We start from the raw sequence: 26,374 nt of genomic DNA, 5'->3' as shown, positions 1-26,374 counted from the left end.
GAGAGAGGGAGGGAGGGAGGGAGGGAGGGGAGAGAGAGAGAGAGAGAGATTTCCTTCTGATCCCTAAGTCCTTGCCCATGTATACCTATATTTTAGAACTTGTGTACTCCAAAAAATTGATTCATATTAAACCACCTAATAGAGTGAAAGGAAAACAGTTCTTCACACAATAAAAATGATTTCGGAGAATTCATTGCCACAAGATGCAACTGTGGTGGCTGTTAAATGTGATTGTTTTTTTTAAAGAAAGATTATTATGACTTGTTTTTAAAAAAGAACAAATTATTTTCTTTACAACCGAGACTCAGAACAGTGATATCTCAGTTGCTGCATTTATTCTTCAGGGCATCCTGACAAGGGAAGATGATTACAGCATCTTTCATCTCACTTGAGATGAAACTAATAAAATAAATATTGAGAGAAGTGTCTTAATTTTGATTCACTTGCTGCTTTATTATTACTGTTGTTATTGAAACATGTTGTTAGAATTTAATTTATCATTTAAGTTGTTAATTTTATTTTTATAAAATAAAATTATCTTTTATCTTTATCTTATGATAAAGTATGTTTATTATCTGGGACAGACACATAATTGAAAAGATCCCTAGTGATTAAACAGTGATTAATTCTGCCATCCAGTCCATTCCAAACTATCAAAATGTGGGGCTTATTGTTATGGCTGATATTGGATTATGGTATTTGCCCCTTCCCTCATGACAGGTAGCCTTAGATACCCATCCATCTCTACTAGGTTCCAAGGAAGGGAGGTGATAGGAGGACTCAAACAAAAATACCCTGTAGATACTGTGCTATGCTAAGGGGTTACACTGAGTATATTCCGTTCCATCTGTTAAAATTGCTACAGTCTTCGATGGCCATCCTCAACTGTGAAGGCACCAATTGAGAGAACCTGCTATTCGTTTTTCTATGAACAAATAAGCGGTTAGTGGCAGGTGTAATAATACAGATCATCTTCGACTTACAACCATTCATTTAGTGGCTGTTTGAAGTTATGACATTGAAAAAAGTGATTCTTGTCTGTTTTTCACACGTACGACTGTTGCCGCATCCTTGTGATCATAGGCTCAAAATCCAGATGCTTGGCAACTGGCATGCATTTGTGATGGTTGCAGTGTCCTGTGGTCATGTGATCACCTTTTGCAATCTTCCGACATGAAAAGTCAAAAGGGAAAGCCAGATTCATTTAACAACTGTGTTAACTAATTTAATGACTGCAGTGATTCACTTAACAACTGTGGCGGGAGAGTTTGTAAAATGGGGCAAAACTCACTTGTCTTTCTTAGTAATAGAAATTTTGGGCTCAGTTGTCATAAGTCGAGGACTATCTGTAGTTGATCAGAACAGTGATTTAGATCTTCTAGATTCCTATCTTTGCTAGATAACTTGACTGATTTGCATATACTCCAAATTTTCTCTGATGTGATAATGAATCTTATAATCTTTCTCTTTTTCTCTAGGTATTGGACCTCGCTGAACAACCTAGTGGCTTCTCTGTTGAATTCTGTGCGCTCCATTGCCTCTCTCCTCACCCTCCTCTTCCTTTTCATGGTCATCTTTGCCCTCTTAGGGATGCAGCTTTTTGGAGGGCGATTTGATTTTGATGATACGATAATACGACGCAGCACCTTTGATAACTTCCCCCAGGCTCTCATCAGTGTCTTCCAGGTACAGCTGAAGTCAAGGTTGTTTAGACAAAGAATAAATTTCTGAAATAAATTTGATGTCTAAGTGGGTAAATCATCAGGAAAGTAGATTGTGTGATAATTTCTGAAATGAGTAGGACATTTGGCAGAGTGTGAGTGAGTGAGTGAGTGAGTGAGTGAGAGAGGTGGGAGTGAGGGAGGGAGAAAGAGAAGGTGAGAGAGAAGGTGGAAGGGAGTGAGTGAGAAAGAAGGTGGGAGGAAGGGAGGGAGAGAGGATGTGGGAGGGAGGGAGGGAGAGAGCAAGCAAAATGTGACTAAAATACGTATGGCGTTTCTGGACAATCATAAACCTCAATTGATATTTCTCCCCTCATTCCTCTCTGCCTTCCTTTGTTTTTTTTTTGTTGAGGAAAGAAAAAGTGGGAATTCAACTGGCCGCTATGCAGGAGGGAGCAAAGGACTAGTAACAAATAGTGCTTTGGCGATAGGAAAGAGTGAAGAAATTCAGCAGCTGGGAAGTGGGACAAGGTGGGAGTTTCGCAACAATGAGAAATCATCTCTCCTAAATCCCAGAGGAAATGTGGCTGAACTCATAATTAATTGGTTCAATTACCCAGGTTCCAACACGCTGAAGGGGATTTAGACATTCACTCTTGTTTGGAAGCCAAATATTTCTACATGATTTCTGATGCTTTTAAAATATTTTGTTTCTTCCTAGGTCCTGACTGCGGAAGACTGGACCTCTATCATGTACAATGGGATTATGTCTTATGGAGGGCCTGTCTATCCTGGTGTGCTGGTCTGCATTTATTTTATTGTTCTGTTTGTATGTGGGAATTGTATCCTTTCCTTAAAAAGTGTTCATAGATTTAAATACGTGACTAGTGATGGACTGTAAGGCAGTGGTGTGATTCAATTGGTCTAACAACCAGTTTGCTGAGTGCGCGCTTGGGTTCATTTTGTATTCTTACAAAACATTGCCCTAAAATGCAATGCAGTAATGCCCTACTCAAAATATAGTGACCCCTAACATAAATAGGAGATCCTCAGTTACTCAGAAAGATAGATTACCATCTTCTATTTTATGCAAGTTAGCGATTCCATATGGAAGCAGGATGTGTGTGGAAAAGTTGCAAAGAATGTATAATCGTATCATGGGTAGGAGCTGGCTGGGGAATTCTGGGAGTTGAAGTCCACCCATCTTAAAATTGCCAAAATTGAAAAATAATGGTTTAGCGTGTTCAATAGTTTCAAATACTGATGGGAGTTTGATCATTGGAGGAAGACAGGTCCCTATTACATATGATCATGATTTCACTTTCATTACCTGATTTTGTTCTGCACACTGGCTGGTTCAATGCAAGCTGTCTCTTTCCTTTGCCCTTAAATACACAGTTGCTAAAATGCAGTGACGTGCGGTGAGGTTTATGACTGGTGAGGCACTGACACAGTGCTGGGTTTCAAATATTTTTAGAATTGTGGACTTCAACTCCCAGAATTCCACAGCCAGGCATGCTCAGTTCCAATTTAAAGCGACAGCATTTGTTTTTCTCCTTTGCTCCTTCTTTCTTTTTCTTTTTCTTCTCCTTCCCCTCCTTCCTCCCTCTCTCCCTTCCTCCCCCTCTCTCAAACACACACACACACAAACACACACACACACACACACACAAGTTGGATTGGACTATCTCTCCTACCCCTTCCCTCTCTCACTCACTCTCAAACAAACCCCTCCAACACACAAAGGTTGGATTGGATATCTTTTCCAGTGGCTTGAAAGCAGCTCCTCTGCCATCCCCCCCCCCATTCCCCTGCTGCCTTTCCCAAACACCTCCACCATTGCAAATGCAGCCTGCTGTCTGGGTGGGAAATGCCTGGAACACAATAAAGCCCACCCACCACCTCCTGCTGGCAGGCTGGGGTGAGAGGAGAGGCAGAGAAGCTGGAGGGGAGCCGAGCCGAGCCTTCCAAAAGAAAGAGGCTGGGGGGAAGTGTGTGTACTACAGCATGGCTCTTTGCCTGGCTTCCTGCCTCCTCCTGTGGTCTCCTCAGTGCTCGCTTGTACTCTCCCTCCCCAAGTGTAGTTTGATTGCAGGTGGAGCCACGTTGCCTTTTCAAACTTGTAATCAGTGAAGCTGGGCTAGGTTTTTATATAGTTTTATCCAGCTGTGAGTGTGAGAGAGAGAAATGAATGGGGGCCTGGGGAGGAAGTCACTACACTTGGGGAGGGAGAGCACCAGTGAGGTTAAGCAGAGTCATCCACGGTGAGGCAGCAACTAGCTCAGCTTTTTCCTTTTACTTTTTTTTTTCATGATGAGAGTGGTGAGGCTATGCCTCACTTGCCTCACCTGACTGCACGTCACTGCTAAAATGTGAGATGGATTTTTTTTTTGCTTTGTTTATTGTTTTGTCCATTACCGTGCATGATGCTGGGCATCACATCAGAGATGTATATGAATAATTTTTTTCATTTATTAATTTCCTTTCATTATCAAGTCTGTTCTACTATGCTGATATAAAAAGCAAACATTAAAAAAATATTCTAAGATGTATATTATCTTTATAGTCATGTGAAATAATATCCCCACTATGGAGACAGATAAAGAACTTAGTCCCAATATTTCTTTATGTACTACATTTTACTCCCTCCCTTCTTTCCTTTGGGAGTTCAAAGTTGCATACAATGGCATCTCGGCTTACGTTATCCTTATTACAACAGCCTTATGAAACATGTTGGACTGGGATAGCGTGATTGCCCCAAAGTCAGCCAGGAAACTCCCTGGTCAGGTTGTATACTTGAAGTCTGGTCCCAGTGCAGCACCTTAACCATTATATTACACTGGCCCTGCTATTCATCTACATCAAGGTGTCAAACTCAAGGCCCGCAGGCTGGATCCGGCCTGCAGGGTGCTTACATCCAGCCCATGGGGCCACCCTGAAACAGCGAAGGACATCCACAGTGCCTCTGCCAGTGAAAACGGAGCTCCCGGGCTCCATTTTGGGCCATGATGGCCTCCTGAAATCCTGTATCAGCAAAAACAGAGCTCGGGGAGGCCGTGCAAGCTGGCCATGCCCACTGGCCACACACACCCAGCCCCCAGGTCAAACACAATCCTCAATGAAATAGTTTGACACCCCTGATCTACATCTTTAAATGTTGTTAAATACACCATAGATTGTTTTGCTTGATGCTTTCTGGTGTTATGATTTTTTTTAATTGACCATATCCCACCTTAGTCTTATTGAGTTTCACAATTTTATTGAATTATAAAGTATTGTAAAATACAAAATACAGAAGTAAATAGAAAAGCAGTGGGGGAGAAAAGGAGGAAGAGAAGTGAGAAAAGACAAGAAAAAGAAGCATTGACTTCCAATTGTCTCTGTTACGATAAAATAAGTGTTAAGGTTAGATTAAAAAAAGGTTAGGTTACCTTGTCTTCTATGGATATAGGAGAAATTTGAACTGTTTAAAATCAATAAATAGAAAAGAATTTATTTGGCTGTTAATGAACTCTTAGTGTCTCTTTCTGCCCAATAAGTCTGAGTTGAATTCAGATGAGTAGCCAATGCCTTTCCTCACCTGAGAAGGCCTCACCCAAGGGATGGCCTTGTCTATTCACAGTTTTGCCAAAAGGAACAATATCCCACATTTTGCAATAATGGCCATATGTCCATTTCCTAAGCTCTGGTTTTCTTCCAATCTTTCAGATTCGATGATATCAGAAATTGGCTAGGTATAACCTGTTATCAAGTGAAACTTTCAGAGAATGATAGAAGTCTTGATCCATCATTTCTGTATGAGGTAAATCCACACTGTAAAATTCCTTAGCTTTTCTCCCCTTCCTACGTTAGATATCTTGCTCAATGTCTTTTTGGCTATTGCTGTGGACAACCTGACTGAGGCAGAAACATTAACATCTGCTCAGAAAGCCAAAGCTGAAGAGAAGATGTGGAAGAAAATGAACAGGTCAGTTCTTCCTTCTAATGCTGTTCCTGACATTCATACCTTTGGGGTTCTAGACTGCTCTATGTCAACTGTTGTAACTTTAAGCTTCTTTAATATGCCTCCCCTACTCCATTGTATCTGGCTTCTCTTCCCTTTCTCCTTGCTGTTTTGGTTCTTTTCTGTAGAGGTTATCCTGAGAAATCTGAAGAGGAAAAGCTATTGTTGGCCAAGAAGCTGGAACAGAAAGCAAAAGGAGAAGGAATTCCCACCACAGCTAAGGTCAGACAAGGATGGCAGCTGCCAGTGCTGCACTTCAGCTCTTTAGCCATTTCTTTGTTTTTTAGGTATTTACATCCCGCTTTTGAAGATAAATGTTCTTAAAAAAAAAAAAAGAACAGACATTATTGTTAAATGCAACTCATTTCTTCTAATGATGAAAGTTTCTAAGATCACACACATTTACCATATTTTTCGGACTATAAGACGCACTGGAGTATAAGTCCCACCAAGATTTTGAAGAGGTAATTTTTTTTAAAAAAAGTATTTGCCCTCCCCGGCCCCCAGGAGCACTCTGCAGGCCTCCCAAACCCTCTGAAGGCCCTGTTTTTGTGAAAAACAGGGCATACAGAAAGTTTGAGATCATGCAAAGTGCCCCTGGGGACTGGGGAGAGCAAAAAAACCCGCATGGGGGGTTTGGGAGGCAAAAACTGGGCCCATTTTTTAAGAAAACGGCCCATTTTTCACAAAAATGGTTCATGCAGAGGGTTTGGGAGGTCTGTAGAATGCTTCTGGGGGCTGGAGAGGGCAAAAATGAGCAAAAAAAGGGCGTGCAGAGAATTTGGGAGGCCTGCAGTGTGCTCCTGGGGGTTTGGGAGGGCAAAAACACCCCCATTTTGTGAAAAATGGGCCCATTTTTTGCTTGTTTTTGCCCTCCCCAGCCCCCGGGAGCACTCTACAGGCCTCCCACACCCTCCATGCGTCAATTTTTTTGAAAAACGAGATGCATGGGGTGGGGTTTTGGGAGCCCAAAAATGGCTGTATTAAGTGTATAAGACGCACCAACATTTCCACCCTCTTTCGGGGGGGGGGGAAGGTGCGTTTTACACTCTGAAAATATGGTACCTAGTTTTCATTCCTTTTCAGTTAAATCATTGTCATTTGATTATAGTTTGTTTAATAATACTGAGGCTGCCTCTGTCTTTCTCTTTCTCTCTCTCTCTCTCTCTCTCTCTCTCTCTCTCTCTCTCTCTCTCTCTCTCTCTCTCTCTCTCTCTCTCCATCCATACACACACACACACACGTACACACACACACACATATTTGTAGATTTTCATGGGTATTGGTATGCTGTTCTTGTTATATTCGGGTCTTTTCCCATGTAAGATTGAGATTGTCTTGGCAATGTTTCGGCGAGGTGTCACTCGCCATCTTGCCATCAAAATCCAGCCTGAAGATGGCGAGTGGTGAGACCTCGATGAAATATATATATCGTGTATGCATGTGTGTATAGCATTAAACATTCTCACACATATTCTGAAGTTTCTTTCATCCTCTACCAGGTTTCTACAGAAATAGTAAGCACCTCCTAGATTTTTTTTCAGAGGCCAATTCAGCTCTACATATTTTTCCCCCCAGTCTGTTCCAGACTTTAGGAGACATTATCCACAGGGCACGGAAGAAAAACAAGGCTCATCTGATGTTGGGAATATTAAGGGCAGTTTGTGAAAGCCATTCCTGTAGTTACTCATCTTAACAAAGTGTAACACTGAGAAAGACTTATTTACAAGTTACCACTCCCATCAGATGAATTTTTCTGGGAAATAAATTCATTGGGGATTGAATTACCCTCTTGTTTTTGATACTAATCATTTGAATCATGCTATGACTGAGAACAGTAAATGAGAGTATACTGGTCTTAGGACAAAAGGTTCCTATCTGGATCGGTCACCAGTGGTTTTGTCTTCTGAGCTTTCGGACTCATACTGGAGCCCATCTTACAGTGGGGCAAAAAAGTATTTAGTCAACCACCAATTGTGCAAGTTCTCCCACTTAAAAAGATGAGAGAGGCCTGTAATTGGCATCATAGGTAGACCTCAACTGTGAGAGACAAAATGTAAAAAAAAAACCAAACAATCACATTGGCTGATTTGGAAATAATTTATTTGCAAATTATGCTGGAAAATAAGTATTTGGTCAGTATCAAAAGTTCATCTCAATATTTCGTTATATATCCTTTGTTGGCAATGACAGAGGTCAAACGTTTTCTGTAAGTCTTCACAAGGTTGGCACACACTGTTGCTGGTATGTTGGCCCATTCCTCCATGCAGATCTCCTCTAAAGCAGTGATGTTTTGGGGCTGTCGCTGGGCAACACGGACTTTCAACTCCCTCCAAAGGTTTTCTATGGGGTTGAGATCTGGAGACTGGCTAGGCCACTCCAGGACCTTCTTACGAAGCCACTCCTTCATTGCCCGGGCAGTATGTTTGGAATCATTGTCATGTTAAAAGACCCAGCCACGTTTCATCTTCAATGCCCTTGCTGATGGAAGGAGGTTTGCACTCAAAATCTCACAATACATGGCCCCATTCATTCTGTCCTGTACACGGATCAGTCGTCCTAGTCCCTTTGCAGAAAAACAGCCCCAAAGCATGATGTTGCCACCCCCGTGCTTCACAGTAGGTATGGTGTTCTTTGGATGCAACTCAGCATTCTCTCTCCTCCAAACACGACGAGTTGTGTTTCTACCAAACAGTTCTATTTTGGTTTCATCTGACCATATGACATTCTCCCAATCCTCTTCTGGATCATTCAAATGCTCTCTAGCAAACTTCAGATAGGCCCGGACATGGACTGACTTAAGCAGGGGGACACATCTGGCACTGCAGGATCTGAGTCCCTGGCGGCGTAGTGTGTTACTGATGGTAGCCTTTGTTACGTTGGTCCCAGCTCTCTGCAGGTCATTCACTAGGTCCCCCCGTGTGACCCTGGGATTTTTGCTCACCGTTCTTGGGATCATTTTGAGCCCATGGGGTGAGATCTTGCGTGGAGCCCCAGATCGAGGGAGATTATCAGTGGTCTTGTATGTCTTCCATTTTCTAATTATTGCTCCCACAATTGATTTGTTCACACCAAGCTGCTTGCCTATTGCAGGTTCAGTCTTCCCAGCCTGGTGCAGGTCTACAATTTTGTTTCTGGTGTCCTTTGACAGCTCTTTGGTCTTCACCATAGTGGAGTTTGGAGTGTGACTGTTTGAGGTTGTGGACAGGTGTCTTTTATACTGATGACAAGTTCGAACGGGTGCCATTGATACAGGTAATGAGTGCAGGACAGAGGAACCTCCTAAAGAAGAAGGTACAGGTCTGTGAGAGCCAGAAATCTTGCTTGTTTGTAGGTGACCAAATACTTATTTTCCACCATAATTTGCAAATAAATTATTTCCAAATCAGCCAATGTGATTGTTTGGTCTTTTTTTTTACATTTTGTCTCTCACAGTTGAGGTCTACCTATGATGCCAATTACAGGCCTCTCTCATCTTTTTAAGTGGGAGAACTTGCACAATTGGTGGTTGACTAAATACTTTTTTGCCCCACTGTATATGGTGCCTCATTCACTGTTTCCCCAAAGAAGTTGATTATTTTACGTCAAGAGTGACAAAACATCATTAATAAAATATATATTGGTTCCAAAATAGGTGTGATATGTGTTTGCTATTTCATTCCAGTGACAATATTCTGGAGGGCACATTTCTTTACTTTTTATTAAAAAGCATGCACCTTTTATTGCAGGATTTTCCAAAATTTGAGGTGTACCTCCCTCCCATTGTTACCATAAATCCACCTTTCCCAGCTTTTCCTTGCATTGTTTTCATTGTTCACTTGTGTCTATTTTAGTGTTTAGTGGATTTTTAAGAGAGGTGTATCATTAGGATTTCAGTAAAGGGGCATGTGATTGCAAAAAAATAAATAAATTAGGAACCCCTGGTTTCTGTAATAGAATGTTATTCAATAAAACAACTATCCAAAGTTATATAACAAAGACATGTATAAACCAAGCCATATGGTGATTTCACAAATGAGTTCATATGTGTAGAAGGCAGTCCTGGATGCCATTTCAATTGCATTCATTTAGATATACGGTTGCTTGACAATCAATCCTCTTTTTTTTGCTCTGCGCTTAGTCTCAGCCAAGTAGCACTGTTCAGCAATTTTGTAACAGAGTTGCAGCACTTAATTTTCTTTTTCATTTTTTTTCCTGCTTAGTTAAAAGTGGATGAGTTTGAATCAAATGTCAATGAAATCAAGGACCCATACCCTTCTGCAGACTTCCCAGGTAGGGAGATTTCAATGCCATTTATTTTTGCCAATTCCATCACAGGTTGAATAAAAGAGAAGGAAAGTATTTGTATTAGGTATATTATCTAATATGGCAATGAGTGTTCTTGAGCCTCAGCAGGACCTACGACTGGAAAGAACATGGTTGTTGGAACAGTACATTTTTTAAAATCTACAATTAATTACTAGCAGAAAAAAGGTGAACATTTAAGTTTTTCTGTAACTATTTTCCTACAGGTGATGATGAGGAAGATGAACCTGAAATCCCCCTGAGTCCTAGGCCACGCCCCCTAGCTGAGCTGCAGTTAAAGGAAAAAGCAGTGCCCATGCCTGAAGCAAGTTCATTCTTCATCTTTAGCCCAACGAACAAGTATGCCTCCTTCCTTCCTTCCTTCCTTCCTTCCTTCCTTCCTTCCTTCCTTCCTTCCTTCCTCCCTCCCTCCCTCCCTTCTTTCCTTCCTCCCTCCCTATTTCCTTCCTCCCTCCCTCCCACATTCCTTCTTTTTTTCCTTCTTCTTAACAAGCTTATTGGTCTTCCAACCCTATGAATAATAATCAAAGCTATAATTGTAACCATTAAAAGTACTGAAATGGGAGAACTGAATGCCTTATAAGATGTTCACTTCTCAAATGATACTTTAATTTTCACATTTTGATGTTTTTCTGTCAAAAATGGATAGAGTGTATGTTTTGGAGACAGAAATAACAATGGTGCAATATCTTTCATCTCAGTATTACACAGATGGTAAGAATTGTGTTAAAAATATGCTATCTATCTTATGTGAATCATAGGAAGAGAGCAGTTAATATTGTTAATCAGGCACGGAATTGTAATACTGTACAACTCTGGTTCCTGTTTAAGAACATTGTAAGTCAGAACAGCTCCCATTGTAACTGAACTGAATAAAAATACAAGTAAAATATCAGGTGGCTGCCCGAAGGCCATCATTTAATTTTTGGCCAAATAACAAATACAAATGAAATAAATTGCAATCTGATAAACATTCCCCTCTGTTTAATACTCAGAAATTAAATCTTATCTAGTAATATAAGGGAAGCAGGGAGGCAACTTCCAGCCTCTCAGATCCTCTTTTGAAGGCTCCAGAGCTGCCTCTGACTGAACTCCCAGGAAACACCAAAACGATAGTGCAAGCTTTAAGGGAATTCAAAGGACAGTAAGCCAGAAAGAAGCATAAAATCCAAGGTCTACCCATATGCATGTTGTGGCCCTACCCGTTAGTGACACAGACCCCACCATTTCCTTGTAAGTAAATTGTCTGCTCTTAGCATGTTCCTCTTCCTCTGTTCATATATTCATAACGGGTGTCGTCTGATGAGAATACCAGCTTAAGCAATATATATTTACTTCTCTTTCTCCCCAAATGTTACTCTTTCTAGGATCCGGGTGCTGTGTCATAGAACTGTCAATGCCACCTGGTTCACCAACTTTATCCTCCTCTTCATCCTGCTCAGCAGCATCTCATTGGCAGCAGAAGATCCAATTCGAGCAGACTCATTCAGGAATCAGGTAAAAAGCTATAACACTTTTTTTTACTACTACCGGTAGCCTGGTAAATGTGGCTGATTACTTCAGCCTGGTACTCTCCAATGGTTTGTGATAGCAATCCCAAGAAAGCTATCTTGGAATTAGAGAAGTTATAATGTCATCACACTACAACTTGGAGAACATCAGGTTGGGTAAGATTGACCCAGACAGAGCCATGAAATACTTGCATGCATTGTAACTTCCTCTTGAGTCCCCTCCATGATGCTGAACTGAACTGGTATTCTACCATCCTTCAGTTGAAGAACAATGCTCTTGTGAAAATTATTGTCCCCATTGCCAACAGCTATCCTGCCACTGCTTCAAGTCACTGTATCACTTGATTTGCCTCCAAATGACTGGGTAACAAAGCAGAGCAAATTGCATATACCTTAAGGCATCCTTGGATAATATTGGAATAAGGGTGAAAATACTACTTTAACAATTGTACAGCTAAAGATATGTATGGTCTAAGGATGAGGCAAAGGCAAGAATATGGGAACATAGCACTAAAAAGTTGTACATTTATGGTGGGATTCCGTGCAAGCAGTGAATGGCACTATGTAGATTGGTAGCAATGAAAGCCACTTGTCAAAGCGAATAAGAAGGCAAAATAGATCAAAATAAGAGACAGGTTTGCATGTATGAACTGTCACTAGATATCAGTGACGTGCGGTGAGGTTTATGACTGGTGAGGCACTGACACAGTGCTGAGTTTCAAATATTTTTAGACTTGTGGACTTCAACTCCCAGAATTCCACAGCCAGGCATGTTCAGTTCCAATTTAAAGCGACAGCATTTGTTTTTCTCCTTTGCTCCTTCTTTCTTTTTCTTTTTCTTCTCCTTCCCCTCCTTCCTCCCTCTCTCCCTTCCTCCCCCTCTCTCAAACACACACACACACACACACACAAGTTGGATTGGACTATCTCTCCTACCCCTTCCCTCTCTCACTCACTCTCAAATAAACCCCCCACACACACAAAAGTTGGATTGGATATCTTTTCCAGTGGCTTGAAAGCAGCTCGTCTGCCATCCCCACCCCCCATTCCCCTGCTGCCTTTCCCAAACACCTCCACCACTGCAAATGCAGCCTGCTGTCTGGGTGGGAAATGCCTGGAACACAATAAAGCCCACCCACCACCTCCTGCTGGCAGGCTGGGGTGAGAGGAGAGGCAGAGAAGCCGGAGGGGAGCCGAGCCGAGCCTTCCAAAAGAAAGAGGCTGGGGGGAAGTGTGTGTACTACAGCATGGCTCTTTGCCTGGCTTCCTGCCTCCTCCTGTGGTCTCCTCAGTGCTTGCTTGTGCTCTCCCTCCCCAAGTGTAGTTTGATTGCAGGTGGAGCCACGTTGCCTTTTCAAACTTGTAATCAGTGAAGCTGGGCTAGATTTTTATATAGTTTTATCCAGCTGTGTGTGTGAGAGAGAGAAATGAATGGGGGCCTGGGGAGAAAGTCACTACACTTGGGGAGGGAGAGCGGAGTCATCCACGGTGAGGCAGCAACTAGCTCAGCTTTTTCCTTTTACTTTTTTTTTCATGATGAGAGTGGTGAGGCTGTGCCTCACTTGCCTCACCTGACTGCACGTCACTGCTAGATATATAGGTAATGATAGCAATTTCTGCTATCAAACATAGACACTTTTAATTCTGTGTATCATATTCTCACTAACATAAAGCATGTTTAAAATCATTTTGTTTCCAAGATAAACTGAGTTATAAAATATATGAATTATCTAATTGCTTAAAAAGAAAAAAAATTAGGGAGGTACTTAACAAACCAATAAGCACCTATCATTGCAAAAAAGAAAACAACACATGTAAAATAAAAAATATTCACCTTCATAATAAACTTTCATTTAAGATGTCTGAACATTTAAAAAAAATGTTAAGGCAGCAAAGCTTGACATGACTGATGGAAAAGTGTCCAGTAATAGTCATTATATAGTTAATATGATAGCCCTCTCTGGTCCTTGTTTCTACATTGCAGGCTTTATAGAAACTTCATCATAATTAAGCTTTGTTTTATACCTCATTCAAGATCTAACAAATTTGTTTTACGTAAGTATAAATGAGGATATTTATATCTGTTGCCAATTCATTTCACATATTTTTTCTAGAGTTTAGTGTGAGTTTTGGGAGAATTGTAACTGCATTTATTGACAAACAATAACTTTTTGTTTCTTTGTGGGGGGTCCTCTCCAGATTCTATCATATTTTGATATTGGCTTCACCTCTGTATTTACGGTGGAAATTATTCTAAAGGTGAGTTGACTTGTTCTCTTTCAAAATAATATTGGAAGGATTGGATATTTCTTGATTCCGTTTCTATGGCTGCCCATCTCAAATAAGTCCCCCTGGGCAGTGAACAGTGAACCATAATACAAACACAATACCAAAAAATAAATATCTGTAGCAGCCAAGAAAAATCATGACTGTAGATATTAATAAAAACATGTAACAGAGTCCTTAACACTCTGGGGTGAATAACCACATCTATAAGGCCTTACAAAAGACCAGTAAGGTTGAAATTGTTTCAAAGCTGGGTTGGGGTTAGCAGGTAGAGTGAACATGCCTTGGCTGAAAGAACCCAGAGCATGGCATCCTGCTGGATTGGATTGGATTGGATGGGTAGAAACAACTAGGAGAAGATAGTACCTTACATACCTTAGGTAGCCTAATCCCAAGCCATGAAGGAGTTTAAGATGACAGCCAGCACCCTGAATAGCACCCAAAAATATGTTGGAAATCAATGAAGTTCACAATGTAATGTGTTACATGTGTTGAATACCTGATACAATTTTTTTACCTATGCAACTGCATTCCCCATGAATGGAAGCTTCTGAATGTTCTTCCATGTAGAGCACATTGCAATAATTCCAATGGGAGGTCATGAACATGAATGAGTGTGAGCAGAGTCTTTTGGTCCAGGAATGTGCATAACTATCACACAATCTAAAGGTGTGCAAAGGCCGTCCTAGCCGTAGCTACCACCTGCTTTTCTAGCAGGAGCTGTCAGTCCAAAAGGACCCGATTGTGCAATGGATCCATCTGAGGAAATGCCACCCCATCTAGGACCAAATGTGGAAAACCCTTGCACCAGAACACCCAAGTATCCAAAGCCTTGCTTGGGTTGTGCATTGGGATACCCATTGTGCCCCATCCAGGCCCTTACAGCCTTCAGGCCCTGGGACAGGACATCAACAGCATCACTGATGGGATGATGACATAAAGCTGGGCATCATCAGCATGTTGATGCTACCTCACTTCAGACCATTGGAACTCCCTGCTCAGTAGCCTCATGTGGATATTAAATGGCCTCGTGTAGCTATTAAATGGAAGAGAAGACCAAGCACTGTGGCACCCCACAAATGGATGGATGGACTTTTCACTGCCATCAACACTTTGTTATTAATTACAAATACAGTTACCTTCGAGTCTTAATTACTCTCTTGAGTTTATTTCATCCCCTGATTTCTGCTTCATTTTGTGTAACAGTAGATAGTCTTCCAAAAGATCATCTTAATTTCAGATAGAAAAAAGAAACACAATGCTAGATTTATCAAAGCTAATTGAATCTTCTTGTTTCCTACAGATGACTACTTATGGTGCATTTCTTCACAAAGGATCCTTCTGTCGTAATTCTTTCAACATTCTAGATTTGCTTGTAGTTGTTGTCTCACTCATCTCCATGAGACTTGAGTAAGTGGATCATAGACAGGCAAGGCTTTCAATAGGTCACTCGGGGATTTCTTGTAGACCATGCACCATTTATAGTAATCCAATAACTCAAGAAAGTAACATGGGATTGGTTATATGAATATTTGTTTGGTTACCAGAGGGTTTGACAAGATGGTATCTTCCTGATATTTTGGAGCAACTTCTACCACTAGTGGATAGCATGGCAAATGGCAAGAGATTGTGAGAAATTTAGTCAAGCACACCTGAAGGGCACCAAGCCACTTACTGCTGCACTATAAGGATTACTTTGAATATAAGATGTAGGAATATTAAAATATATTTCTGAAAATTCAAAATGTATTTATTATTTTATGCAAACATGTTAACCACAGCTCATTAACTGAGATGTTAATGACTTGGAAACTGATGTTCTTTAATAGCAATATACACAGCCAATGTCAGTCAAAATATTGACAGTCAGAAAGTTATCTTTATCCTTAACGAAATCAAAATGAAAAGTAGGGGTATATTTAGCCCTGGCAGTTTAATCCAATTGACTGCTGGTTGTGCAAAGACTTGAAAACTTCACAGATGTACTTTTTGTCTTTTGTTTCCTGCTTACATAAATTTCCTTCGAAGGTTTCTCTTAGTTACAGTGGCTGATTGTAGTAGCTGGTGGATAGAAGAGGTATTACAGTTTGAACAATGTTTTTGGATTCTTTTGTTCCTAGAGTCGGGAATGACTAGCACATATGTGCGAGGGTAACCTTCACCTTTATCTTTAGTTAGTATAGGCTGAGACCTCTGGAGATGGCATTTGAATGTTACAGGTTATCGTTCCTATGTTGTCCCTGTCTTGCTACTTAAAGCTGATAGCTATTCTGTTTTCATCTGAAATCAGGTATAAAATTACTCTGTTGTGTAAACACAGAACAGGTGCACTCCAATCTCAAGGCTGAGAAATGAATGGCCAGAAGTTGATACAAAAGTGTGGGAGAAAAAGTATTAAGAACAACTTGGTCTCCAAATTCTACATGAGACAAATGAAGGCAAATATACGGGGTCCCAGGATAATGTTGTAGGATCCAATCTGGGTTGGTCACTGAAATCAGAAGGTCAGTCCCAGTAACCTACCCGGATTGGATCCTTCTATATGGAAATTTATTTCTGTGTTCTAAAGTAGGTAGATCTTGTGCATGTACTTCTTTCTTTTCTACAATAAAGCTACTTAATATTTGCCACATCATTCCCTGAAGGTTTTCACTATTATCTAATTCCTGAATGCAGAGCTGAGTTTTGAGGTGGGATGAGTGGGAAATGTTATGGATGTAAAGCTATGCCTGGCCTGAGGCATGTTTTTTACGGAGTTCTCCTCTGATGATTATTCACAAGGCATGCCGGGAATTAGGCAGCCACATAGAATTGTCTGACCTCTGTTCCAATTCTGGGAGTGACCAAACCCTTCCTAAAAATAACGTCAAGGTCATATCTTCCTAAGCACACAGTATCTTTGACAGCAGGACTATGAATGTAACTACAAAGGTTTCAAAAGCATGGTAAAGCATCTTCCCCATTTCCTTCAAACAGGTCCAGTACCATCTCAGTGGTGAAAATCTTGAGGGTGCTCAGAGTACTGAGACCATTGAGAGCTATTAACAGAGCAAAGGGACTGAAGGTAAACATCACCTTGACATAAACAGGAAGAAAGTGTTGTATGTCCATATTTCTAAGTCTTGAATGCCATTTATAAGCTAGTAGAATGCGTGGCATACATTTACACCAGTGGTGGGATTCAAATTTTTTTACTACTGGTTCTGTGGGTGTGGCTTGGTGGGCGTGGCATGGGAATCTCCATTCCCTCCCGATCAGTTGAGACTCGATAGGCAGAGAATAGATGGGGGCGGGGCCAGTCAGAGGTGGTATTTACCGGTTCTCGGAACTACTCATTATTTCCACTACCGGAAGTGGTCAGAACCTGCGGAATACCACCCCTGATTTACACCTTACCTAAACTGACAAACTCCAGATATCTGGAACTGTGAATATCAGATTTATAAGTCTCTTAATGGCTGCTGGGACATTGGATGATTGGACAGATAAACTAAAACAATCTCTCTCTTTTTCTCTCTCACTTCCCTCCCCCCCTTTTCCCCCTCTCTCTAGCATGTGGTCCAGTGTGTTTTTGTGGCTATTAAGACCATTGGCAACATTGTTCTTGTCACCTTCTTGCTACAGTTCATGTTTGCTTGCATTGCAGTACAGCTTTTCAAGGTGAAAGTGTTTGTAAAAAATCATTCCCATTTTGTCCTATTCCATAGGCATGTAATGCGGATTTGTTGGCAATAACTGGGTAGCTGGGTGGTTTTTTTTTGGGGGGGGGTGTTAACTTTCTTGGACATCACTGATTCAGATTGCTGACTCAATAATCCTGTTTCCCTGAGTTTATTCCACTTGTTGACCAACCAACTGGCTGACCAACTGCACTCAATGTGTAGTCCTTATTGGAACTGCATCTACATGGAGGGAGGTATGCAGTGGAGTACCCCAAGGCTCTGTTTTAGGCCCAGTACTCTTCAACATCTTCATCAATGATTTGGATGAGGGAATAAATGGAGAACTCATCAAATCTGCAGATGACTCCAAGCTGGCAGGAATAGCCAACACTCCAGAAGATAGGCTTAAGATACAGAAGGATCTTGACAAACTTGAACATTGGGCACTATCTAATAAAATGAAATTCAATGGAGAAAAGAGTAAGGTTCTACATTTAGGCAAGAAAAACAAAATGCACAGGTACAGTATAGGTGGTACCTTCCTCAATAGTAATGTGAGAGGGATCTTGGAGTCCTAGTGGACAATCATTTAAATATGAGCCAGCAGTGTGCATCAGCTGCCACGATGTAGAAAAGATGTGGAGACTCTAGAAAGAGTGCAGAGAAGAGCAACAAAGATGATTAGGGACTGGAGGCTAAAACATATGAAGAACGATTGCAGGAACTGGGTATGTCTAGTTTAATAGAAAGAAGGACTAGGGGAGACATGATAGCAGTGTTTCAATATCTCAGGGGTTGCCACAAACAAGAGGGAGTCAAACTATTCTCCAAGGCACCTGACGGTAGAACAAGAAGCAATGGGTGGAAACTAATCAAGGAGAGAAGCAACTTAGAACTGAGGAGAAATTTCCTGACAGTTAGAACAATTAATCAGTGGAACAGCTTGCCCCCAGAAGTTGTGAATGCTCCAACACTGGAAGTCTTTAAGAAGATGTTGGATAGCCATTTGTCTGAAACGGTATAGGGTTTCCTGCCTAGGCAGGGGGTTGGACTAGAAGACCTCCAAGGTCCCTTCCAACTTTGCTATTGTATTGTATTGTCTCAGTGTGATGCCTTCCAGAAGTACTGGGATTACAATTTTCCTAGCCATACTCAGCTTGGAACAGAATACGAGGGATAACTTTGATCTGAAGCATACATAACTAGACAGGACTATGCAGCTGAAGACATGAAAGAGCAGCTGATGTTTATTAATCAAATTTATACAGCTGCCCAACTCACAAAACCTGGTTCTGCGCAGTGTACGATAATAAATAACAATACATTTTTAAAAACGGGCAACTAAAAATATAAAAATCAAAATTAAAAATATATACAAATCCCAAGGAGGAAAAGAATGAATACATTCAGCCTCAATACTGGAGCTATCTGAACAGGTCTACAGTTGCTGGGACCCCCTCCCCCCCCAGACCAGACTAATGGCAAAAATAGGCCTTGAGGGACTTCTGGAACATCAAACATGGAGCTGATCTATTGCTGGTATGAAATAGAATGTTCTAGAAGGCAGGGACAATGGCAGAGATAACCTGCCACCTGGGACTCACCAAATGTAGGTCTCTGGCAGATGGTATCCATAGTATGCTCTTTCTGCTGGGCTGGACTGATATAATTGGGGAGAGGCGGTCCGTCAGATAACCTGGTCCTGTGTCATGAAGACTTTATAGGTTAAAACCAGCACCCTGAATTGGACGTGAAACAAACTGGCAGCCAATGCAGTTCAAAGAGTCAAGGTATAATATATGCTGTTCTAGGAGCATACATAACAATCCACATGCTAATAGTTAGCATGCAAATGCTAATACTTAGAGATCTACTAAAGTAATATTTAGCACATTAGGTATTCCCCCTCCCCACCACCCATCCAGTTGTAGATAAGACTGGGAGGATATTAGTCTCTTTCAATGCTATTACTATTTGGTATGGCAGCAAGGTCAAAAAAACCATAAACTCTTTTAGGAAAAAAGGAATTGTTTCCACCTTTTCTTCAAGAACAGAAAGCCATGTTTGATCCATTGGTAGTGGGAGATGCTCATTTTTAAGACAAGTCAAATCTAGTATAATCTGGGAAACACTATACCTCTATAATGTAAGACCAACACAATTAATAATTATTTTGGTTTCTGTTTTAAATATAGGGGAAGTTCTACAGCTGTACAGATTCAACTAAGATGACCGAATCAGAATGCAGGTCTGCCTCCCTTTGGTTGTGTATTATTCTTTTCTTCACTTTAGAAACATATCGATACAGCACGAGTCTTTCCTGAAGGTCAGATTCAAGGAGATTGTCAGTGCAAAGGATCTGGACCAGCCATTAAGTTGCAGCACAGAAGATTCATTCAAGTCTATACACAAGTATCTAGCCAACTAAAGTTTAACACTAAACTGGTGCCAAATAAGGGTCAACAGTATTCAGGAAGGGTTGGATTTGGGCCATTTGTGAGAACAAATGAGATTTGGGTTTTAAAGTTTGATAAACATTCCTCCTATTCCTTAAGCTCTTAGAATACATCTAAAGAGAAGCCCAATAAAAATACACAGATGGTTAGAAAAGATGATAGGGAAACATGTATTTTTTAAACCTGAACTCTTTTTATTAGGCATATTACCAGAAAAACTCGATAAGCACAGTATATATTTAATATTGCGTATCTTAACAGCAGTGAGGATTATATTCATACAATATTGGAAAAATGAAGAAACACTGTGAGACGAAGAGATAATTAGGAAGATACTAGATTGTGCAGAAATGGATAGATTTACAGTGAAAATTAAACTGGAAGAAGACAAAGAATATTGTCAAACAGGCAATTTATTTTACCAGTGGTTGGAAAAAAGGGTTGGAAAGTAAGAATGTAATCTGTATTGTTAAGCAAATTAAATATCCAGACAACACGATGTGTATTAAGCATGAACAAATCTAAACAATAGAAAATTTATAAAATTTATAAAAATATAAAAATAAAGAGCAACCCAAATTATTATTATTATATACTTTATTCATTAAACATGAAACTCAGCCAACTGAACACTCAAAATTATTATTATTATTATTATTATTATTATTATTATTATTATTATTATTATTATTATTATTATTATTATTATTATTATTATTATTATTATTATTATTATTATTATTATTATTATTATTATTATTATTATTATTATACAATTGTATCACAGCGGCCAGTTGTTTTGCCGGAATTGGCATTGATTACTAGTCGGGCCCCACCCAGGGGCCTAGGACATCGTAACGTATTTTCGTAATATACGTGCGGATCCAAGCAGTGCGGCTTTTTGCATTTGATTGATGGTGATTTTGTCAAGTTTTAACTGTTTTAAATGTAATTCCAGTGCTTTTGGAATAGCACCCAGTGTGCCGATTACCACTGGAATTACCACTGCTGGTTTGTGCCATAATCGTTGAATTTCAATTTTTAAATCCTGGTATTTCACGATTTTTTCATGTTCCTTCTCGTCGAGCCTGCTATCACCTGGTATTGTGATGTCTATGATTGTAACCTTATTTTTCTCAACCAGTGTGATGTCTGGTGTGTTATGCGCCAGTATTTTGTCCGTTTGTATACGAAAATCCCATAGGATCTTGACCATCTGATTTTCGGTTACTTTTTCAGGCTTATGTTCCCACCAGTTTGTTGTTGTTTTAATATTATAATTTTTGCACAAATTCCAGTGGATCATTTGTGCTACTGAATTGTGCCGCAATTTATAATCAGTCTGCGAGATTTTTTTACAGCAGCTGAGTATGTGGTCAATTATTATTATTGTTATTGTTGTTGTTGTTATTATACAACTAAACAAATACCATCTGAATTTTCTCTAAACTAATAACAAATATTTTCTTAATCTTTCATAATGGATGTTCAGTAGCTAGTTTTTACTGTCCAGTGCATTTGTTTTTGAAAGCTTTATTAAATTGTAGATGGCAGAAGCCATCTTCATGCTGTTTCTTGCATTGTGATATTAAAAAAATATAAAATATTAATTGAACCATGAATCAATTATCCATATGTGATCGACTGAAAGAAAAATAGTCCTTACTATATTGAAGGCCAAAAATAAGCAGCTGGTTCAACAGAATTGAAATTAAGGTTGCAATATTACACCTATGTAATTGGAAATGTATATCCCTTGAACAAAATTGCTTATAGTATTTCTAAGTAGGCATCACTTAATGATGCAGGCTGTTTGTAGCTAATATATGGATTCTCATCCCAGGGGATACTTCATTGAGTATGTTGATGCTGATCCAACACAGATTGTGGAAAATGAAAGGTTGTGGTTCCACAATGAATTCCATTTTGACAATGTCTTGTCAGCTATGATGTCTCTCTTCACTGTATCCACCTTTGAAGGATGGCCTAAGTGAGTACAGAATTCACTTTCGAGAAAGAGTGTGGATATGTGTACATATTGGGCGGAGGGAAGTGGATTTCCTAGGAATATTTAGACTAGTCATCTCCATCATGGTACTCTCAAAATATACTAGACTTCAGCTCTGTGAATTCTCAGTGCCCATGATATAGTCCCATCAGCTCTGAAAAACTAATTTAGTGGAATCCTATGGAACTCCACTGTTTCCTTTTGTCCTAGCTATTATTGTATAAGCAAAATGGCACAGAAATGGCACAGAAAGGGGAAGCTTTGGGCACTGTTGTGGTCTGCTGGCGGCCTGTGGACCTAGCAGCAGAGTAGGACAGTGAGGAGGTTGGGGAGGAACATGGACCAGTCCTGGAGCCTGGGGAAAGCTCAGACGAGGGCTCTGCATCAGAGGCAGAGAGGGTTCCAAGGCCAGCTGGTAGTTATGTGCTGCCTCCAGAGCCTCCGGAGTCTGACATCAGCAAGGCAGAAGAACAGTGGGAGCCTGTTCCCAGTGTGCGCATGCGCAGAGCTACCAGAAGGCAAGAACAATTAAGAAAATAGGGTTGTCTTGGGAGAAAGGCTTGGGGATGATTGGCCCCTCCCATAAGACATAAAAAAGGAGCTAACGGGATGTGAGCCTTTGCAGGAAGCAATTAGTTCATCTGGTCAGTTCAAGATTTGAGAAGTTCTATTTGACTCTGTGCTAAGTTTGGCCTTGCAAAACTAATTGGCAATTAGGTCTCTGGCAGCATTTCAAGGGAGATAAGGTGGGTGCGTATCAACATTCTCCTGAATGACTGTGGCAACTCGAGCAGACATCTGTTGGAATCTTCACAGACTGTTTGTGAAGCCTCGTGGGCTGTGAATGACCATAATTCACAAGCTGTATAAATAAAAGAGGGTTTTGGGACTAAGGTTGTGATTAATGCTTTCTCAGGAAGCTTGGGTCAGAACAGGCACATCACTAACTATCTTATCAGCAGTGTGTACAAATTGCTGTTTGGGGCATTTATTTAAGCATAGAAATTATATTATTTGTTATTATCATAACCAATAAAATAATTGGAATAAAGGTTGTCATATTGTGGTTTGATCATTGAAAAGTACATGCTATTTTTCTCCACAGTACTGTTTTGGAAAATTATGTATTACAGGTATACATATATTCACCATTAAATTAATTGTTTAGAAACCCATTAAGATTGAATTTTTTTTTGAAAGCTCGATTATTTATGTCGATTAATTTGAAATCTCTATCCTTTCTTTTCCAGATTATTGTATAAAGCAATTGATACACACACTGAAGACATGGGCCCTATATACAACTATCGTATGAGCATTGCTATCTTCTTCATAATCTATCTCATTCTCATTGCCTTTTTTATGATGAACATCTTTGTAGGTTTCATCATTGTAACTTTCCAGGAGCAGGGTGAAACTGAGTACAAAGACTGTGAGCTGAACAAAAACCAGGTATGGCAAGTTTATCTATTGGGCAGAACTGATGTGACAAGTCCTAGATTTTAGGTTGCGCATATCAAAGAGAGGGGCTAGAGTTGTGTGACCATCCCAAAAGTGCAAGGCTAATCCTGAGATTGAGGCAAGAAATATAAATATCCATTTCTAATCACAATAATGTTAAAATGGCAGAACATTTATCGTGACTATAATGCACAAGCCCCCTCTTTTGTATGTGTGCTGTAACATCATATACAGGTACTTAGGGGACAATGTTTGCCTTGTGGTGTCACGTGAATTTTGGACATTGCAAACTTTGAAATTACACAAAGAAAATTTCTGCTGTATTTGATGTGAATAGGAGGATTAAAGAAGGATCTGAGCACAGCAGCTCTGTGCAGTCTGTAACTTTTCTTATTCAAGCAGAAGGAAAATTTGGTTGGATATGATGAAATAAACTCTAAAATGTGTAGCCAGTTCATCTTCTTGCCCTGAATATTTGCTTTTGTTCTTCTATTAGACTACTAACTGGGCTGCATAAGATATTTTCATGGTTTCTGGTTCATTCATTTATTTATTCAGTTTACTGAACGTATGTGAAAAGAAGGCAATCCTAATTTTAAAATAACTACTGTCCACGTGAGGGCAATGCACCACATACATGTTAAGCCTGTGTATTGCTTAGTTTCCTTATTTTGTCAATGTCCTTATAATGCCAACTCTAGCTGAAACAAGTCCTAAAAATCCCCCCCCCTCTCGTACGTGTGACACATTTGAAGATGTCCATGCTCCAAAGGGGTAGGGGGAAGAAAAATACATTAATATTAATTGAATGGATATTTGTTGATTACATTAAAATAAGGCATTTCATGTATAGGTGAGGATAGAAGAGAGAATTTGTGGCTCAGGATTGAACTGTGGGTTTCTTGGGTGCTTTCTGAGCTTGTTTATTTTCTTATAGATGTTTCATTACCAAACTAGATAACATTATTAGTTCATTAGGAACTAATGTCCATGTCAGAGGAAAATATTTCACCCTGAACTAGATGAGGTCTTAGATTGCGGCTTTTCCAAACAGCATTATCTTTAAGGTGCGAAAAAAGAAATAAAATCCCGGAAAACATATTCTAATTAAAAACAAGCTTTAATACAAAAATAAGAAATAGAAAGAAATAAACAAATCTATCTAATTGTTACATTTTGGCAGAAACAGTTTGTCTACCAGCTTCCTGGCAGACGGACAAAGATCAAAAGGGAAGAGAAGTCTCTGGAATGTTTAACGAGCAGGCTCAGTACATCATTGCTGATAAGACCTTATGACCTGCGCAGTAATTCATCAGTAATTATTCAGTTCAGGCTAGCAAACAATTTAATGCAGTGACAGTCCATTTGCATACTAAACACAAGATGTTCATTCCAATGCAAGCAAATTCATACAATTGTAGAAATGCCCACACATGTTCTCTTTCCGGAAAAGAAGATGAAAAGAAGGATAAACATGGGGCATGTTGTCCATGTTTTGGAAGCTCAAGGAAGTTAGTGTGAGGGTCTCAATATGAGAGGCTACCACTGTGATGTAGTGATCAAGAACTTGCACTAGGAACAGAAAGATGCAAGTTCAAATACCCCCTCAGCCATGGAAACTCATTGGGTGACTTTGGGCTAGTCATTCTTTCTCTCAGTCCAACTCAACTCACAAGTCTGATATCATGGGGATAAAATGCAGGTAGTCCTCGACTTACAACAGTTCATTTAATGAAGTTGCAATGACACTGAAAAAAGGGACGTATGATCATTCTTCACACTTACAACCTTTGTAGTCTCTCCATAGTCATATGATCAAAATTTAGAAGATTGGTAATTGACTCATATTTATGACAGTTGCAGTGTCCCAGAGTCATGTGATCACTTTTAGGGACATTTGATGAGCAAAGTCAATGGGAAAGCCAGATTCACTTAACAACTGGGTTACTAACTTACAACTGCAGTGATTCACTTTACAGTCGAGGTAAGAAAGGTCATACATTGGGGCAAAACTCACTTAACAAATGTCTCACTTAACAACATAAATTTTGGGCTGAATTGTGGCCAGAAGTCGAGGACTACCTGTAATGCTCTTGTATAAAAGATGGGATATAACTCTTAACAAATACATATGTACACCTAGTAAATAAATAGATAAATAAATAACATTCCAACAGCTATTTGTTGGAAAGCAATCTGTTTAAGCATTGTATTTATGAAGAGAACAAGCCACAATAAAAACACTTGGCATTGCTGATCAATCTCAGAAAATTGAGGCAAATGTAGTAAGTAAATGCACCCTGTTCCTTTCTCTCCTCTTCACATCTTGCCTTGCCTCTCATTCCAGCGCCAGTGTGTCCAGTATGCCCTCAAAGCACGGCCTCTGCGATGCTACATTCCCAAGAACCCTTACCAATACCAGATCTGGTATTTGGTGACCTCCTCCTACTTTGAGTACCTCATGTTTTTCCTGATCACACTGAACACCATCTGCTTGGGCATGCAGGTATGGATGCAAAGAACCCCTCTTCAGCTGGGGAGTGGTGGTGGCAATAGCGGGAACTATGAAATTTTGGAACAAACCTGCCTGCTGAAGGAAAGCTGAAACACAGGATTCATCTACATGCCCACTCATTTTACCTTGAATATGCCTTTCTGGCCATGCTTTAAAGACATGTCCACATGATGCAACATTTATCTCATCCCAGCCAATAGCTGAGAGAACCTAACTTATTTATCTGCTTTGAAGTGATGTATTTTCCATCTTTCCTTTACATAGACCTTGTTAATTGCAAGGCACTTTAGCTGAAACTGTGGCACTGTTGATGGGGTCAAACACTGTTATTTGCCCAATGTCCTCTTGGTCACTTTCCATATTTTTTCATTCCTAATACTGCAGTCTATGAGGTTTAATTTTCCGAAGAGAAAGTCTGTGGACAAAATTTCACTGTTCGCATTTGTTAAACGTGTCCATCAAAAGCATCATTATGTATCACACATCATTATATCACACACACAAAC

The 26,374-nt window shown here is 40.0% G+C and overlaps 1 protein-coding gene across 2 annotated transcripts in view; it reads left to right on the top strand.

Moving 5' to 3' along the window:
• Window positions 1-26,374, top strand: part of CACNA1S (calcium voltage-gated channel subunit alpha1 S) — a 95,948-nt gene that overhangs the window by 29,940 nt on the left and 39,634 nt on the right. For both annotated transcript variants that reach the window (XM_081946674.1, XM_081946673.1), the window contains exons 12-26: window positions 1,479-1,686; window positions 2,383-2,503; window positions 5,514-5,628; window positions 5,793-5,886; window positions 9,867-9,936; window positions 10,176-10,308; window positions 11,337-11,466; window positions 13,680-13,739; window positions 15,070-15,176; window positions 16,743-16,830; window positions 17,319-17,426; window positions 19,624-19,676; window positions 21,728-21,874; window positions 23,143-23,344; window positions 25,701-25,859. In XM_081946674.1, coding sequence (XP_081802800.1) covers window positions 1,479-1,686; window positions 2,383-2,503; window positions 5,514-5,628; window positions 5,793-5,886; window positions 9,867-9,936; window positions 10,176-10,308; window positions 11,337-11,466; window positions 13,680-13,739; window positions 15,070-15,176; window positions 16,743-16,830; window positions 17,319-17,426; window positions 19,624-19,676; window positions 21,728-21,874; window positions 23,143-23,344; window positions 25,701-25,859 — 1,795 coding nt within the window. The remainder of the gene's footprint in view (window positions 1-1,478; window positions 1,687-2,382; window positions 2,504-5,513; window positions 5,629-5,792; window positions 5,887-9,866; window positions 9,937-10,175; window positions 10,309-11,336; window positions 11,467-13,679; window positions 13,740-15,069; window positions 15,177-16,742; window positions 16,831-17,318; window positions 17,427-19,623; window positions 19,677-21,727; window positions 21,875-23,142; window positions 23,345-25,700; window positions 25,860-26,374) is intronic.

Source organism: Natrix helvetica (assembly GCF_964273705.1).
Source record: "Natrix helvetica genome assembly, chromosome: 3".
NCBI classification, from domain to species: Eukaryota; Metazoa; Chordata; class Lepidosauria; order Squamata; family Natricidae; genus Natrix; species Natrix helvetica.
This window is presented reverse-complemented; position numbering and strand designations above follow the sequence as displayed.